At 45.7% G+C, this 16,869-nt stretch overlaps 1 protein-coding gene across 1 annotated transcript in view; it reads right to left on the minus strand.

Annotated features, from left to right (window-relative positions):
• Positions 1-15,019, minus strand: part of DHTKD1 (dehydrogenase E1 and transketolase domain containing 1) — a 53,072-nt gene extending 38,053 nt beyond the window's left edge. The window contains exons 1-2 of the mRNA XM_060258531.1: positions 14,749-15,019; positions 8,559-8,770 (exon numbers count right to left, since the gene is read on the minus strand). Of these exons, the coding sequence (XP_060114514.1) occupies positions 8,559-8,770; positions 14,749-15,019 (483 nt within the window). The remainder of the gene's footprint in view (positions 1-8,558; positions 8,771-14,748) is intronic.
• Positions 15,020-16,869: the final 1,850 nt, after the last annotated feature.

Consider the following 16,869-nt stretch of genomic DNA (forward strand, 5'->3'; position numbering starts at 1 on the left):
CCAAGGAAATTATATGACGACGATCTTTAGTCCAATGTTTAGTATATGTAGGCGAAATATCAGATATCTTATAAAGCAAGGAGATGAATTTACAATACGATGAATGTGGTTTTTTAATAAATATTTCACACGCTATTCGTTTATCTGTTAAACAAGTTTTAACAACCAGATCTTGTATTAGGTGCCCCAACTGCAAATATTGAAATCATTGGACCTTAAAATTACCTTCTGTTTGTAATATTAGCTTACTCTTTAGTTTACCATTTTGGGCGACATCTATGAGTCTGTTAACATTGTGCATCCTTTTGCAGTGATATGAAGTGTCCTTGTAAGCTGGTAATAACCAGGTTTGGCCTGTAAACAGAGCTATCAGTGAGATATCTGGTGCTAACTTTCTTCCCTGGGGGTCCCTTCCAATGCTATGATTCTATTACTGTCCCAAACTTTCAATTTACAAATTTAAAAAGGGTTAGTTATGGATTTTGGTCTGTGTATTGGTGTGTTCTATATTATTTCATGTAAAGGTCTACGATTTGAGAAAGACTGCTCAATGAGAGCCCAATCTGGCATAGTGTCTGTGTGCATCATTTTAACAAGATTTTGAGAGTTGAGCTGCATCATAGTAAAGACATAGATCAGGGAAGGCCAGACCACCACTATTAACAGGTTTACAAAGAGTTCTAAATGTGAATCTAGGTTTCTTGGCTTCCCAAAGGAATTTTAGCAGAGCATTTTGCAAAGTTTAAAGAGTTTTCCTAGGTATCACAATAGGTAAGAATTGAAACAAAAATACGTATTGTGGTAACAGAAAAGCTCGAACCAGATCTATCTGTTCCATCCATGTCCATTTTAACTTTTGCCATTTCTTTTCCACAATAGTTTTTTTGGGTAGGTTCAAAGTTATAATAGTAAAGCTTTTCAAGACATATGGGTACTTTAATCCCAAAATGACACCAGGAATCTGTAACCCATTTGTAATCGTACTTGGTTCTGATTTCTGAGGATAACTGCAGATTTAGGAATATTGGGTATTGTCAGACTTGGAACTTCAAAGTAAACGGACCATCATTTGTAGCAAAGTTAATCCATTTATTTGAGAACTAGTGATCTGGGTTAGAAGCAAGTTGAGATTGATACAATTCAAAGCAAAGCATACTATTTTAACCTCTAACATCAAAGCTAAACAATAAAACTATTCTCACACTTTTGGGCGGCAATTGCCGGTTCCCATACCTTCTTATCTCTTCCCCAAGGAAGGAACCCTGCTGGTTACCTTGAGGCTTGCTATCTTCAAAGTCCTGCTACATTTGTTAGTACTATGCAAGGAATTTCTATGAGACTTAGTAACTGTTACAAAAGTGTTTGAAATGCAAACCTTTATTCACAAGGTTAGTGGAGTCATTCAAAATGGAATTAGTTAGGGCAAGGGGACATGAGTGGTTTAAAGCACATTTAAACAGTCGAGTTACAATGTCTGACAGGTATAGCTTGGTTTTTGTTTCATTAAGGTGTAGTTCCGATATATTACTGAAGTTATAGATTTCCTCATTAATTGCTAACATAGAGTCAAGTGGATTAGTGAGATACAAGACAGCATCATCAGTAAAAAGTTAAAGTTTAAAAATGTTAGCTTGAACCCTTACACTGATATGTACAAATTGGACTGAATTGCTTCAGTTAAGGGTTCTAGTGCTATAACAAACAGAAGATGGGACAGGAGACAACATAGTCTAGTACCTCTAGTTGGGGGGAAATAGTCTGAAAAAAGTCCGTTGAGTTTAATTCTAGTTCTTGGTGCTTTGTAAATAGCATTTATAGCCGTTAAAAATTTACTTGGCCACCAGACAAATAGGACAAGAGGCCACATTTTCTGAAATGTCTTTTTTCATGTGTGGCCACCAGAATCTCCATTGAACTAAATACAATGTCTTAATGTAGCCAAAGTGACCTTACATTTTATTGTCATGGCAATGTTGTAAAATGTCCCTCCATAATGCTTCTGGAACACAGTGCTTGTCATAACTTTTCTCCCCACTGTGCCTGCTCTTGCGAGCAGGCTTTCTGACTGCTTACTGGGAGGGAGTAAACATAGAGTCCAATACCTCCTCCCTTTTGCTTTCATGTTGGGGTAGGTGGGACAGGATGTTTGCCAGGAAATTATGTTTACCCGGGAGGTGTTGTAACACAAAGTTGAACTTGGAAAAGAACTGTGCTCAGCAGGTCTTTGCTCAATGGCAAGTGGGAGGCATTTGTCATCAATATGGCATCAATACCCCTATAGTCAGTGCACAGCCTCAGCCCCCCAACTTTCTTTTCCTGAACAGCATCGGGACCGTGTGCGGGGAAGTAGCCAGTTTGATGAAACCCCTGGCCAATTTTTTCTCTAATTTTTTTTCTTCAATTCTTCTAGTTTATCCCTTCTTATGGAATACACTTTAGCTTTGGGGACTGGTTACCCTAAGATTAGTTCAATGACACAGTCAGTGCTCCTGTAGGGGGGGTGTAATTCGTCCACTTCCTTCTCCTCAAAAACTGCTTTTAAGTCTCTGTATTCTGGTGGTATGCTATACACCTCTTCTACTGTTAAAACCAAATTTTCATTAACGGGGGGAGGGTTAGGCCCCCACTCAGGGTTCCATACATGGGCATCACATCGTTTGTCAATAAAACGTATGGCTTGTCCACTCCATCGGACATAGGCTTCATGTTTGGCTAACTATGACACCCCCAGCACCACCTCAAACAAGGCAGAGGGGGCAATTACGAAAGTTCCCTAGACTCACCAGTGTGGACTCAGTCTCATGGATGCATGGGTTCTCCTGCATCAGGGTTAAGTCCATTTGTTCAAATTGGATGGGGTTGGGTAGAGGCATGGAGGACAAGCCTAGTGCCTCCAATACAAGATAATGCATGGGATGGAGAAAGTAGAGAAAGAAATACTTTTCTCCCTTTCTCACAATACAAGAACTCGTGGGCATTCCATGAAATTGCTGAGCAGAAAGGTTAAAACGGATAAAAGGAAGTACTTCTTCACCCAAAGGGTGATTAACATGTGGCATTCACTGCCACAGGAGGTGGTGGCGGCCACAAGCATAGCCACCTTCAAGAGGAGGTTAGATAAAAATATGGAGCAGAGGTCCATCAGTGGCTATTAGCCACAGTGTGTGTGTGTGTGTGTATATATATATATTTGGCCGCTGTGTGACACAGAATGTTGGACTGGATGGGCCATTGGCCTGATCTAACATGGCTTCTCTTATGTTCTTAATACTGTGGGAGTCATTAAGTCTTTCATGCAGCCAGAGTCTACGAAGGCCCGCGTGTGCATAAAATGTTTCAATTTGGGATTTAATAGAGTCAGTGATACAAAAAACAGGTCCCCATAATTCTCACCCTCAGTGGCACGGACGTCTCCTTGACCTGCTGGATTGTGCCACTCACAGCAGGTCGCTGTTGTTTCCTGCCACCTGGTTGCTCTCGGTGACCACCGCTATCTCAGGTGAAATAGATCTCGATTCCATCAGGAGGGTCATGTTGGGGCAATGAGCACCAGCCACTGTGGCTCCATTTCCTTTCCAGTGGCTGCTCTTCTTCTCAGCTGTGTGACCCTTCTTAGGTTTGGGCCCTCCAGTGGTCTTTGGAGTAAGGGGGGGCTCGAGGTCTGTCAGGGCATTCATTAGCTAGATGGCCCAGGGAATCACACTGATAGCAGCACCTCTGGGGGCCCAACAAACTGTCGTCATCACTGCGGGTAATTTTCTTGGCCCCGGACTTGGCCCCTGACCAAGACTCACATCCTCCCTGGCCCAATGTTGTTGGCTTTGGAACGCAACTCTCTGCAATCAGGTTTCCACCTCAAAGGTTAGCTGGATCCATCCTTCCAGGTTCAGCTTACATCAGCGCATGATCCAGGAGGGTGGTGTTTAAGCCCTTTTAGAACTGGGTGACTTTCATGGGCTCATCCTATCCTCTCAACTTCACTACATTAGTCTGGAACTCAGCAGCATATTCCTTCACCGACCTGGATCCCTGTTGTAGGTTTTGCAGAGTGGTAGTCGCCTCATTTCTTGCAGAGGGTCCTCAAATTGCACCATCAGGGCATGCAGGAAGTCTCGAACTGAGTTCAGGTGCTCTGGTCTCAGGGAGGGTAACATACCAGCTGGCGACTGGCCCCTCCAATTTGGAGCCCGAGTAGTTAACCTGGTTAGCTTCCATGGGGAAGGTGTTCCCTCATTGTTACAGGTAGCTGTTACTTTGAATCACGAAGTATTCCAGCTTCTCAGGGTCACCATTAAACTTGGCTGAGAACTCATTGTGAGTAGGGACATTGTGTTGGCATTGTAGGTTCCTTGGGATCACAGCTCCATCTGCCACTGCTGCTGCGATGTTGTTGAATCTCTTGGAACATGTAATCGGTAATGGTGGATAGCTCTTGCCAGAGATTGTCTGCTAGGACTCCCATCTTGAACCTGAGAGCCCTACTGGGTCTCCCTGGTCGGGAGGGCCTTCGGCGATTCCTGTGGCTCCCTCTTCTTCCTATTGTCCACCTCCTGTTCCTCGTTGTCTTCGTCTGGTATTGCAGCTCCAGCACAAATGGTGGCAGTGGTTTCTCCCAGTAGAGCCAGTCTCTGGACCTGTCTGGCTTCCATGACCTCCGTGGATTTTTGGAGATTCCAGGCCCGAGAAGTGATGAACAGTCACTCCTCCCTCACTGGTGTTCCCCTCCCGTAGCTTCGGCATTTGTCCAGAATGTGCCACGGTGCTCTAGGCATGGCTCCCAAATCGTGTGGTCATTTGGGAGTCTCCTTTTCAGGGGACTTTGGAACATTGTCAGGTGCCAATTCAGCCATGTGGAGGTCGGTCCAAATTCAGGTATGTTAAAGAAGAAGAAGAAGATAGAAGATATTGGATTTATATCCCGCCCTCCACTCCGAAGAGTCTCAGAGCGGCTCACAATTGCCTTTCCCTTCCTCCCCCACGACAGACACCCTGTGAGGTAGATGAAGATATTGGATTTATATCCCGCCCTCCTCTCCGAAGAGTCTCAGAGCGGCTCACAATCTCCTTTCCCTTCCTCCCCCACAGCAGACACCCTGTGAGGTAGATGAAGATATTGGATTTATATCCCGCCCTCCACTCCGAAGAGTCTCAGAGCAGCTCACAATCTCCTTTCCCTTCCTCCCCCACAACAGACACCCTGTGAGGTAGATGAAGATACTGGATTTATATCTCGCCCTCCACTCCGAAGAGTCTCAGAGCGGCTCACAATTGCCTTTCCCTTCCTCCCCCACAACAGACACCCTGTGAGGTAGATGAAGATATTGGATTTATATCCCGCCCTCCACTCCGAAGAGTCTCAGAGCGGCTCACAATTGCCTTTCCCTTCCTCCCCACAACAGACACCCTGTGAGGTAGATGAAGATATTGGATTTATATCCATCCCGCCCTCCACTCCGAAGAGTCTCAGAGCGGGTCACAATCTCCTTCGCCTTCCTCCCCCACAACAGACACCCTGTGAGGTGGGTGGGGCTGAGAGGACTCTCACAGCAGCTGCTCTTTCAAGGACAACCTCTGCCAGAGCTCTGGCTGACCCAAGGCCATTCCAGCAGGTGCAAGTGGAGGAGTGGGGAATCAAACCCGGTTCTCCCAGATAAGAGTCCGCGCACTTAACCACTACACCAAACTGGCTCTTGACAGTTCCATTGTGGGCTAAGGCCCTGCCTTGTCCCTGAGAACCAGAGCTCCTTGATGCTGAGCCTGACAGACTTTCGCTTACAACTGGTAGCTTTGAACTTTGCTTACTGTTAGTTAAGCTGGACATGCCTAGACTTTGTTGTTTTATCTCCTTCACAGTCTCGTCCTTTTAAAATATGTTTGCACTTTAATAAATCAATTATATTTTTAAACTGTTGTGGATTCTTGTCTCTAATAACCTAAGAAACCTAAGTCCAGAAGCCTTGGACCAGACTATCTACTAGATAACACTTTAGTTTTTGGAAAGTCAGACAGCAATCCCACCTTGCAGGGCTGACTTTCTTGTTAATTCCCTGAGAGGCCAGGAGGCTTGTCTTTTCACTCCTGTGTCATTGGGAATAGAAAAGACTGGTGGCAGATACCTCCGCGGACTTTTGGAGGCTAGAGTGACAATTAGCCTCTCTGGTATTTTGCAACTTCATTTGCCTCGCCTTTCTAACCAAGTGGTTCTCATCCCAGGCCTGGGGTGAGCAAATCCTTGACACTGTCCCCTTCTTTCCAATCAACTTGGAGCACAGTCTTTTATGGCCTAACAGAGGTTATCCAAATAGCCATCCATCTTGCTCTTTCCTGACAGGTGGGTAAATTTAAGCAGTTAAAAGGCCCATTCCCAGGAGAGAACTCTTATTTCCTTGAGACTGGAGTTCTCCTGAGTATAAATCAGAGCAACTCCACTGTCACAACACTTCAAAGACGCCCTGGCCAGTGAGGTAACTGAAGCTGGCTCCACATACTTTTTACCCCAAGATTTTCGCATTCTTTGGAAATAGCTGCAGAGCTTGGAGACTCCATCTTCTACTAATCAGAGAGTATACCAGTATACAAGTAAGTATATTCCTCTCCTCCAATGGATTCCTCTCCTCCAAACTAAGAAAAAAGAAGCTTGTATGTTTTTATTTAATTCATGTTCCAAGCCCTGTAACTGAGATCACAATCTACCCCATAGTGCATGTTTTCTGCTTATGGTTCTCTAGAAGCCTCCTGTTCTTTGCACATACGACATGCTTCTCTTCTTTGGATCTTTACTGAGACTGCCACCTGGATTGCTGTCTCGGGACCTAACAATGCGCATGGGGTTAGATCCAAGAGGGCAGCCGTGTTGGTCTGAAGCAGTAGAACAAAGTAGAAGTCAAGTGCACCTTTAAGACCAACAAAGTTTTATTCAGAACGTAAGCTTTCGTGTGCTCCAAGCACACTTCATCAGATGAAGAATCAGGTACGGTGAGCAGGGCTATATATAGCTGGTAGGCAGTGGTTTAGAATGCAAAATGGTACAAATTTAAGATCCAAAGAGAGAGAACAGTAAAATTAACAAACTGAGCAAACCTTTGATCTGGGTAGCATGCGCAAGCAATAAAACAGTAATATGTCAAAATGTGAGAATGTCTATCAATCACTCTAATATATAAGCCTGGGGCAAAAAGAAGGTATTACTTTCTTAGTAGTTTTTCCCCATCCAACTAATTTACCTTTTAACGTGTAACACACATACAATTTGCCATTAGAAGAAAAATACATTAAAATATAGTGGAAGATGGGTTTAGTACATACCATTCTGTGCTATAGTGGAAGATGGGTTTAGTATATTACTATTGTGTCACTGGATCTTAAATTTGTACCATTTTGCATTCTAAGCAACTGCCTACCAGATATATATAGACCCGCTCACCGTACCTGATTCCTCGTCTGATGAAGTGTGCTTGGGGCACACGAAAGCTTACGTTCTGAATAAAACTTTGTTGGTCTTAAAGGAGCACGTGACTCCGACTTTGTTCAATGTGCGAAGGGCTTTCTTTCTTTCTGTTTTTGTATTTATATGTGAATGTGTGTGGAAGTCATGGCAACTTTTGGTGACTGACCCCTGGTGGCTTGGAGGCTATTCAGAGAGGTGGCTGAATATCAGGGTGGCTGCCCTGATATATTGGAAGCTGCAAGAAAAAACAGCTACACAACCCAGTCATCTCTCATGCTCCCGCTCTCTTTCTACTTTTCTCCTCCTCCTCTCCTTGAGTGGTATACATTGCACAGTGAGTCCAGGCGTTTGCCCATGTTAAGATGTAAATATTCCATTACAGATGTCAGTATAACTGTATGTTAGATATTATCAGGATTTCTTCAATGCCAATAATTCCTTTAAATAAAACTACCTCTGATTTCACGTCATCCTAGCTTTCAATGCTTCTTTCACGCTTACTTAGGAGTCTTGTTACTTAATCATCCTCTCTAGTCAGGGTAAAACAAATAGCTCTTTTTAGCACAGAAATGATAGACAGAGAAAGACCCAGCGGTTGGATTCAGGCAGAACTGGGAAAACTGCCTCTTTGTCATCAACATGAATTTCTTCTCAACCACATAAAATAACAATACCACTCATCAGAATGTGCTACATACTATTCTACCGACAAAAAAAAAAATCTCATTTATGCCATTCAAGCAGTACAAGTTTCCCTTGCAATTAAGATTTCCAAACCAGGGCAACTATTAATCCTTTAATCTACTAACAGTCTTTTTGAACCATTAGGGATTTTCTGTCTCTTTTTGTAAAGCACTTCAGGGGAAAGGGCCTGGACTGGACTAGGCTCAATGCACTGGAAGAAGACAGTTTTTAACAAAACTTTTCCCCATGCATCATCTTCCTGATCTCTATCCCCTCCCCCCTCAGTTGCTATTTGCCCAGTAAGGAAACAGACAGGTAAAACACCAATTAGCATTTTTGTCCTTTAAACAAGTCCATGCTATCCTAACCAGTGATCTCCTGGGACACATTTAATTTTGCCCCTCAGATGTGCAAGTATACAACATACCTGAGATTCCAGCATGAGCCGGGACAAGTGTTTTTTCTCCTCAGTAGTGACTGCCTCTTGCTTCAGCTCTTCAAATCTTTTCACAATCCATTCTCTTTCTTGCATGCTCGACAGCTGGCTAGTCTCTATAGATATATGCCCACAATATATATCATCCAAGAAAGATAGTACATCCTCGAGAGATGCTTCCTCCTTCCCTATATCCAAAAGTCCTGGGGGGGGGGGGGGGGGAGATGTGCAATAGATTAGATTCATTCTAGGCAAATGGCAACACAGTGCTGGATTCTCAATTACATACTCCATTCTGTTCCTCAATGAAGTGGAACATTTTCCTTGCTGAAAATAAAAGTGGGCATCTTAAAATTTCTGAAGTGTTCTACATTCGAAAGTCACAGTAAGGAAACCAATATATAACAATTGAACACATATACATGAAGCTGCCTTTTTCTGATCGGACCATCAGTCCATCAAGATCAGGACTCTCTATTCAGTCTCGCAGCAGTTCTCCAGGGTCTCAGGAAGAGGTCCTTCGCATAACCTGCCTGATCCTTTTCAATGGAGATGCTGGGAATTGAACCTGGGATCTTCTGCCTGCCAAGCAGATGCTCTACACCTGAGCCACAGCTTCACATCTTCACTTTACATACCACTTGCCAGGTCCAACAACTAACCAGCCCTCCACAATAATACCTTATTTGCTGCCATATAAGACTACTTTTTTGCCCTGAAAAACATGCCTCCAAGTGGGGGGGTCGCCTTATACGCCGGGTGCACTTCAGTTGGGATAGACATAGCTGCCCATAGTGGCCTCCCGATGCCCGCCCACCTCATTCTACATACCCATCCAGTATCGCGTGGTATCCAGCGCGGCCACGGCGGGTCATCAGCGTGGCTGCGGCGAGCATCAGCAGCGAGACGGGTGTCAGCCTTTTCGGAGTGACCGGCCCGTTCTGCTCGGCGGGAAGCAGCGGCGCTCCGGCCCGCCCCTTGTCTACGCAGAGCTCGCACATGCGCACTAGTGCCGGTCACAAGGAGATGCAGGGGCGGGCCGGATGTTCTTTTACCTTTTATTTGGTGTGTGGAAGGTGTGCGGAAGAGGGGGTAGTCTTATACGGCGAGTATATAACAAACTCTATATTTTGAGTGGAAATGTTGGGGGGGGTCGTCTTATATGCCCAGTGGTCTTATAAGCTGGCCAAATATATATTTCACTGCTGTGGCACAGAAGATACTTCCAGGTAATCAGGTAAAAAGTGAATTGATATTTAGCTGCCATATCAGTTCTTGCCCTTCTTTGCTGACCAGAGATTGGTTTGTAAGGGAGCTGTCAGTTACCCAAGCGTACTTGGTTCCCCTCTTATACAGGTTACTGGGGTAAAGTGTTCCATACACTGCAGAACTGATTTCCACATTGCAATGGTTGCATATTAACTGGGCCATAGATTCTTGCATTGCCTCACCCCCCCCCCTACTAAGGGCATGCTGGTTAACTTAACTGTAAAGCACTTCTGATCTCCTCCATGGATGCCTAAGCCCCCAGTTCAGAACCACTGTACCACTTAAGTGCCTACAAATGTCTTTGCATCCAAATGGATCATTGTAACGATGACAGAAGATAACAAGGAACCATGTACAAACTATGAGGTTTGCATAGCAATAAAAACAATGAAGAGGGCAGAGGGAGCTAGACATTATGAGTTTTCATTTTGAATGCTTTAGGCTGCAGCCCTATGTGTGTTCATCTGGGTGTGTCCCAGCACACAATAATATCACGTTTTAGTAAAACACATATAGGTCAGGCTGCATACTAGTGAACTCTCCTGCTGCAATAATTGGACGCAATTCCTTACTGTGTTCTCCGGGGTCATCCAGAACAATACTGAGGCCTGGGTCCAACTGAGTCTGTCGATTGATGGAAGGATTTCCATCCAGGGAGTGTGACTTTCCTCACCTCCACCCTCCTACTATAGCCAAAATGTAAGGGATGCTACCAGTTGTAAAACTCCGCGAGAACTTTCCGGTTGAAATAATTGTACTGGTGTCCCCGTTAATGAGAAATATGATGATTTAGGAGGAGCCATGAAGCATTAGCAGTGTGGCAGGCACCCTTTGTTCCCTACCACCACCCGCACACTACTAGGGACTTTATTTTAAAAATGTAAAAACCATTTTTATCTGATTTCTGTTTGTTGTACCCAATATCCTTTGGATATCAGTTGGATTGTTTGAGGGAAGGGAGGGAGGGAACTGCAGACTTCAGTAAAGGAGAGTGATTTGCCCCTGCAAGAAGCCAGAAGGCGCTGAAAGTGAGGAGTTCCTTTGTGGTTATTCATGACTGGTGCCTATTTCCTGTTCTGCACACTAGATATTCAGTCCACAGAGTACTTGACATCACTTAGTTGGGGAACGTGGGTTTAGATTAGTCACTCACTCAAATATGTCCCCCTTTCCTAGGGTGTGACTAGGGGCAATTATTCTGAAATTTTAGTTGGTCTTCGTTCTGTCTGAGGCTTTTCTCCGGTGACTGACGCTCTGTGAGGACTACCTTGCAAGATTACGTTTGGAACTTTAGAGACTTATGTTCAAGGACTTGAGTAGTAACATTTGTTATCAGTGAATCTTTGTCTGGTTGATATGTATTGTATCTTTAATGGTCGCTGATAAATTGTTCTGATACCTCTAATACAAATGATTTGTTACTGTGTTACACAGTGATTCTTACTTGTGCTGTTTTTTTACTGCGTATCCTCTAGTTTATATCTAATATTGTAGTAGCCCAAAATGTAACAGAAAAAGAAACAACTCACCTCACTGTATCTATAGGTATCAATAAGAAAAATATTTTTATAGAAGAAGAAGATATTGGATTTATATCCCGCCCTCCACTCCGAAGAGTCTCAGAGCGGCTCACAATCTCCTTTCCCTTCCTCCCCCACAAGAGACACCCTGTGAGGTGGGTGGGGCTGGAGAGGGCTCTCACAGCAGCTGCCCTTTCAAGGACAACCTCTGCCAGAGCTATGGCTGACCCAAGGCCATGCTAGCAGGTGCAAGTGGAGGAGTGGGGAATCAAACCCGGCTCTCCCAGGTAAGAGTCCGCACACTTAACCACTACACCAAACTGGCTCTCAGGGGAACCTTGATTAATAATATTAAGAAAACTCTGGGAACTCATTAATATGAAACATATATATATGAAGCATATGAACATATGAAGCTGCCTTATACTGAATCAGACCTTTGGTCCATCAAAGTCAGTATTGTCTTCTCAGACTGGCAGCGGCTCTCCAGGGTCTCAAGCTGAGGTTTTTCACACCTATTTGCCTAGGCCCTTTTTAGTTGGAGATGCCGGGGATTGAACCTGGGACCTTCTGTTTCCCAAGCAGATGCTCTACCACTGAGCCACCGTCCTCCCCAAATAATAATAATAATAATAGCAGCAACCTACCGTAACCCAATGGATAATCAGTCACTATATATACTGTAAAAAAAATATTTATACTGTAAAGAAATATATTTAATTACTATTAAACTCCGTTTTTTGTGTGTCTCAATAAATATCAAATCACAATCCCACCTTGTTAAGACAACAATGTGTAACATAAGCACATAAGAAGCACATAAGCTCCAAATTCGTACTGTCTCCACTTCAGTCACACAAGCGATAAATGATGATATTGGGTTTAGACCCCACCCTATACTCTGAATCTCAGAGTGGCTTACAATCTCCTTTACCCCCCGCCCCACACACACACACAACAGACACCTTGTGAGGTAGGTAGGGCTGAGAGAGCTCTCACAGAAGCTGCCCTTCCAAGAACAGATCTGTGATAGCTATGGCTGACCCAAAGCCATTCCAGCAGCTGCAAGTGGAGGAGTGGGGAATCAAACCCGGTTGTCCCAGATAAGAGTCCATACACTTAACCACTACACCAAACTGGCTCTCAGGGGAACCTTGATTAATAATAATAAGAAAACTCTGAGAACCCATCAATAATAATAATAATAATAATAATAATAATAATAATAATAATAATAATAATAATAGCAACCTACCGTAACCCAATGGATAATCAGTCACTATATAGTCCATTCTTCCCCCAAACCCATAACAATAAATTCCAACCTCCCAGCAGGAGGGGGGCAAAAAAAAAGCCAAACAAAAAAGTCTTAGTAGCAGCGTTTCATGATGTAAATGCATGGGTAAAAATGATAGAAACCATGGTGAAAATGGTATGTTTTGAACTCTATGTAATTTCTTCATACTGAAGAAACTCCATACAATTGGAGCAGGAAAAATATTCAAGAATCAGCACAGGCAGTATAGCGGCAAGTTGGGGAGGGACGGTGGCTCAGTGGTAGAGCCTCTGCTTGGTAAGCAGAAGGTCCCAGGTTCAATCCCCGGCATCTCCAACTAAAAAGGGTCCAGGCATATAGGTGTGAAAATCCTCCGCTTGAGACCCTGGAGAGCCGCTGCCAGTCTGAGTAGACAATACTGACTTTGATGGACCGAGGGTCTGATTCAGTATAAGGCAGCTTCATATGTACACTGTTCAATATGGTTACAAAGCAGACCCTCGATAAAAGACTTTTGCTGGAAATGGACTATATAGTGACTGAATATCCATTGGGTAGTACACTATTATCATTATACACGATGGGTCATGATTTATTGCTTGTGCGACGGCAGTGGAGACAGTGCAAATATGGAGTTTTAATGCTTATGTGCTTGCGTGTTACACATTGTTGTCTTAAGGAGATGGGATTGTGATTTGACATTTATTGAGGCACACAAAAATTAGTTTAATATTTATTTACAGTATTATAAAATATTTTTTTCCTATTGAAACATATAGATACAGTGAGGTGAGGTTATTTCTGTTTGATTTTTTCCTCCACAGTCCCATTTTTGGGTAGCCCAAAATGTCCCTTGAATTGCTGCTTATGGGGATAACAGCAACAGCAAGGGGTGCATCTGGGGCTGCAGCACAGGAGGAAAAGGTGAGACATTCGCAGTCCCTGAAATTCACTGCCTTAGACAAAAAATGCTCCACTGGGCCCAAGCCTAGGCTAGAAAGAAATACGTGTAGCCTGGAAGTGCAGGATTTCAATAACACTGTGCATTTTGATGCCCAGCAAAAGAAATGCCTGTAGATTTGTTTAATCACAAATGGGATGGGGTCATGGCTCTATGGCAGAGCGTCTGCTTAGCATGCAGAAGTTCCCAGCATCTGCAGAAAAAAAAGATCTGGTAGTAGGTGATATAAAAGACCGCTTCCTGATATCTTGAAGAGCAGCTGCCAGTCAGAGTTGGCAGTCAATAGACCTCAATGGACCAACAGTCTAATTTGGTATATGTTTGAATAGCAGATGTAATACTTTCTGTACTGAGATCCACAGAAGTCCTTGCCAAGTTACTGGGAAAGAGAACCAGCAATTTCTATTAGTTTGATCCTGGCCTTCTTCCAAGGGGGTCAGTGCAGCATACGTGGAATCAGCCCATTTGAGAGCGCCCTGCCTAAAACCAACCAGTGAGCAAGAATTTCGATCCAGAGCATATTCAACAACTCCACACTGGCTCTTGTGAAACTAATGAGGTATTATCAAAGATTTCAGGTTTTCACGGCTGGCAACATCATTAGGGTTTGCAGAATCTTTCGGGCTCAAGTGCCGTGTTCTACTGGAGAAAGTTTTTCTTCCAGACGTTTCGTTCTCAGCTGCGGAGAACATCCTCAGTGGCGCTGCAGCCGGAGCAGGCGCTCTGACCTTCTTTGCTGCTGTGCATTGAGTGAGGCCAGGGCTGCTGGACAGCTGCTATTTCTAGGCTGGAGGCGGTGTGTTGAGAGGGCAATTGGTTTGTGGAAGTGCCCATTGTTTGGTGGGGCTTCCTGGAAGGGAAGTGATAAGGAAACTGGCTGTTGAATGTGACCATTGTTCTGTGTTAATTGCTCGGAGGGTTGGAAGGGGTGTGAGAACTGAGAGAACGAAACGTCTGAAGAATGCAACGTCTGGAAGAAAAATTTTCTCCAGTAGAACACGGCACTTGAGCCCGAAAGATTCTACAAACCCTAATAATGAGGCATTCCTTAGAAAGTCATTGCAGGAAGCACTGAGGCTTCTTCAGAGAACCACTAAGCTGTCCACTCATAGCCAGGTACTTTGAAAACATGCTGCTCAGCTTCACTCACCCTACCTGTGGTATCAAAGGGTCCTGGTAGTGCCTCTGTCAGAGCTTGAATTTCAGGTACCACATCCAAAACAGCTCGGCCAGCACACAAAGGGTTGATTTTGGCTGCTTTGTGGCCATGCTGACGGTAGGCTGACAACAAGCTAGCCAGGCCATGGTCCACTAAAGGAAAGGGGGAAACGGGGATTTTAAAACCAGTGTGCAAAACAAGGAATTGATTAACGAAGAGCCCATGTCTTCCCTGTGCCCCAGTGTTCTCGTTGTACTGATTTGACATGGTTAAAAACACTCCCCCATTTCCCCTTCTATGACCCAGCTTGGGATCAAAACTCTCCATTCACCCAAGGGGAGGGACGGTGGCTCAGTGGTAGAGCATCTGCTTGGGAAGCAGAAGGTCCCAGCTTCAATCTCTGGCATCTCCAAAAAAGGGTCCAGGCAAATAGGTGTGAAAAGCCGCAGCTTGAGACCCTGGAGAGCCGCTGCCAGTCTGAGAAGACAAGACTGACTTTGATGGACCGAGGGTCTGATTCAGTATAAGGCAGCTTCATATGTTCATATGTTTGGGGAGGGACGGTGGCTCAGTGGTAGAGCCTCTGCTTGGGAAGCAGAAGGTCCCAGGTTCAATCCCCGGCATCTCCAAAAAAGGGTCCAGGCAAATAGGTGTGAAAAACCTCAGCTTGAGACCCTGGAGAGCAGGGGAGGGATGGTGCCTCAGTGGTAGAGCATCTGCTTGGGAAGCAGAAGGTCCCAGGTTCAATCTCTGGCATCTCCAAAAAGGGTCCAGGCAAACAGGTGTGAAAAACCTCAGCTTGAGACCCTGGAGAGCAGGGGAGGGACGGTGGCTCAGTGGTAGAGCATCTGCTTGGGAAGCAGAAGGTCCCAGGTTCAATCCCTGGCATCTCCACAAAAGGGTCCAGGCAAACAGGTGTGAAAAACCTCAGCTTGAGACCCTGGAGAGCCGCTGCCAGTCTGAGAAGACAATACTGACTTTGATGGACCAAAGGTCTGATTCAGTATAAGGCAGCTTCATATGTTCAAGGTGGAGCTCCAGCAACACCCACTGGGCTTGTTCCTTTCAAAAAGGGGGGGGGGGAGATGAGCAGCCCCCAGAGGTGCTGCATGCAACTGCCAGGGAGGTCCCATTGCAGGCAGAAGTCGCCCAGGACGCCCAAAGGTGGGGGAAGAAGCCAGAGGGCAGCCGGCGCTGTGCCAGTGGCCAGGTTCAGTTGCCCGACGGGCAGCGCACGTGCGCCCTGCACGCTGAGTAGGCCGGCTCCCTTTCCTCTCCTAGCGCCCCCTCTCCGCTCTTCCCCGGGGAGCCCCGCAGGAACCATCCCCGAGCGCGCCTCCACCGCCCGCCCGCCCGCCCACCTGCTCTGGGGCCGGACTCCCGCAGCGCCGCTTCCCCGCTCTCGGCCCGGCGGCTCGGCCTGTAGCCATAGACGGCCTGCTCCGTGCGATAGCCCCGCTGCTGCAAGGCCCAAGCGCCCGGCGCCAGCAGGCGTGCAAGAGCCCGGGAAGCCATCGCTCGCAAGCGCCGCTGGCCACGGGGCCGGGGAAGCCGTCGGGGGGGCGGGTTGCAGCGACCTCCTCCTCCGGCCCGGGTTGGCTGAAGCGGGGGAGGCGTTGGAGCGGGGCCCGCCTACCCTGGCAAGAGGGCTTCTTTCGCCTTCCCGCAGAAGGGAAGGGAAGGGAAGGTGCCTTGTGCAAGCTGGCCTTGGTCTCGCCGCGCTTGCAGGCAGACTTTTGACGGGCGCGTTGCCATTGCCTCCCCCAGAACTGCAGAACTGGTCTGCAGCCTGCAGGGGCTCAAGAGAAGAGTCCAAGAGCGCCCTCGAGACCAACGAAGTTTGATTCGGGCTGGGAGCTTTCACGTGCACGCGCACTTTCCCAAACGGGACTTGCCTGTCCGCATATATGTAACGCGGAGGTTGAGCAGCGAATGGGCATACGAGCATACAATGAATGTGCTTAAATGTTTTAATAGATGCTAAAGGAAACAAGAAGATCAGTTCATTAGCCCTGCCCCTAAACTGACATTCTGCACTAAAATCATAGAATCACAAAGTCACTGAGTTGGTTATTCCGATTCTCTGATTCTAGTGCAGAATGTCAGCTTGGGGACGC

The sequence above is a fragment of the Heteronotia binoei genome, chromosome 17 (genome assembly GCF_032191835.1).
Source record: "Heteronotia binoei isolate CCM8104 ecotype False Entrance Well chromosome 17, APGP_CSIRO_Hbin_v1, whole genome shotgun sequence".
In the NCBI taxonomy this organism is placed as follows: Eukaryota; Metazoa; Chordata; class Lepidosauria; order Squamata; family Gekkonidae; genus Heteronotia; species Heteronotia binoei.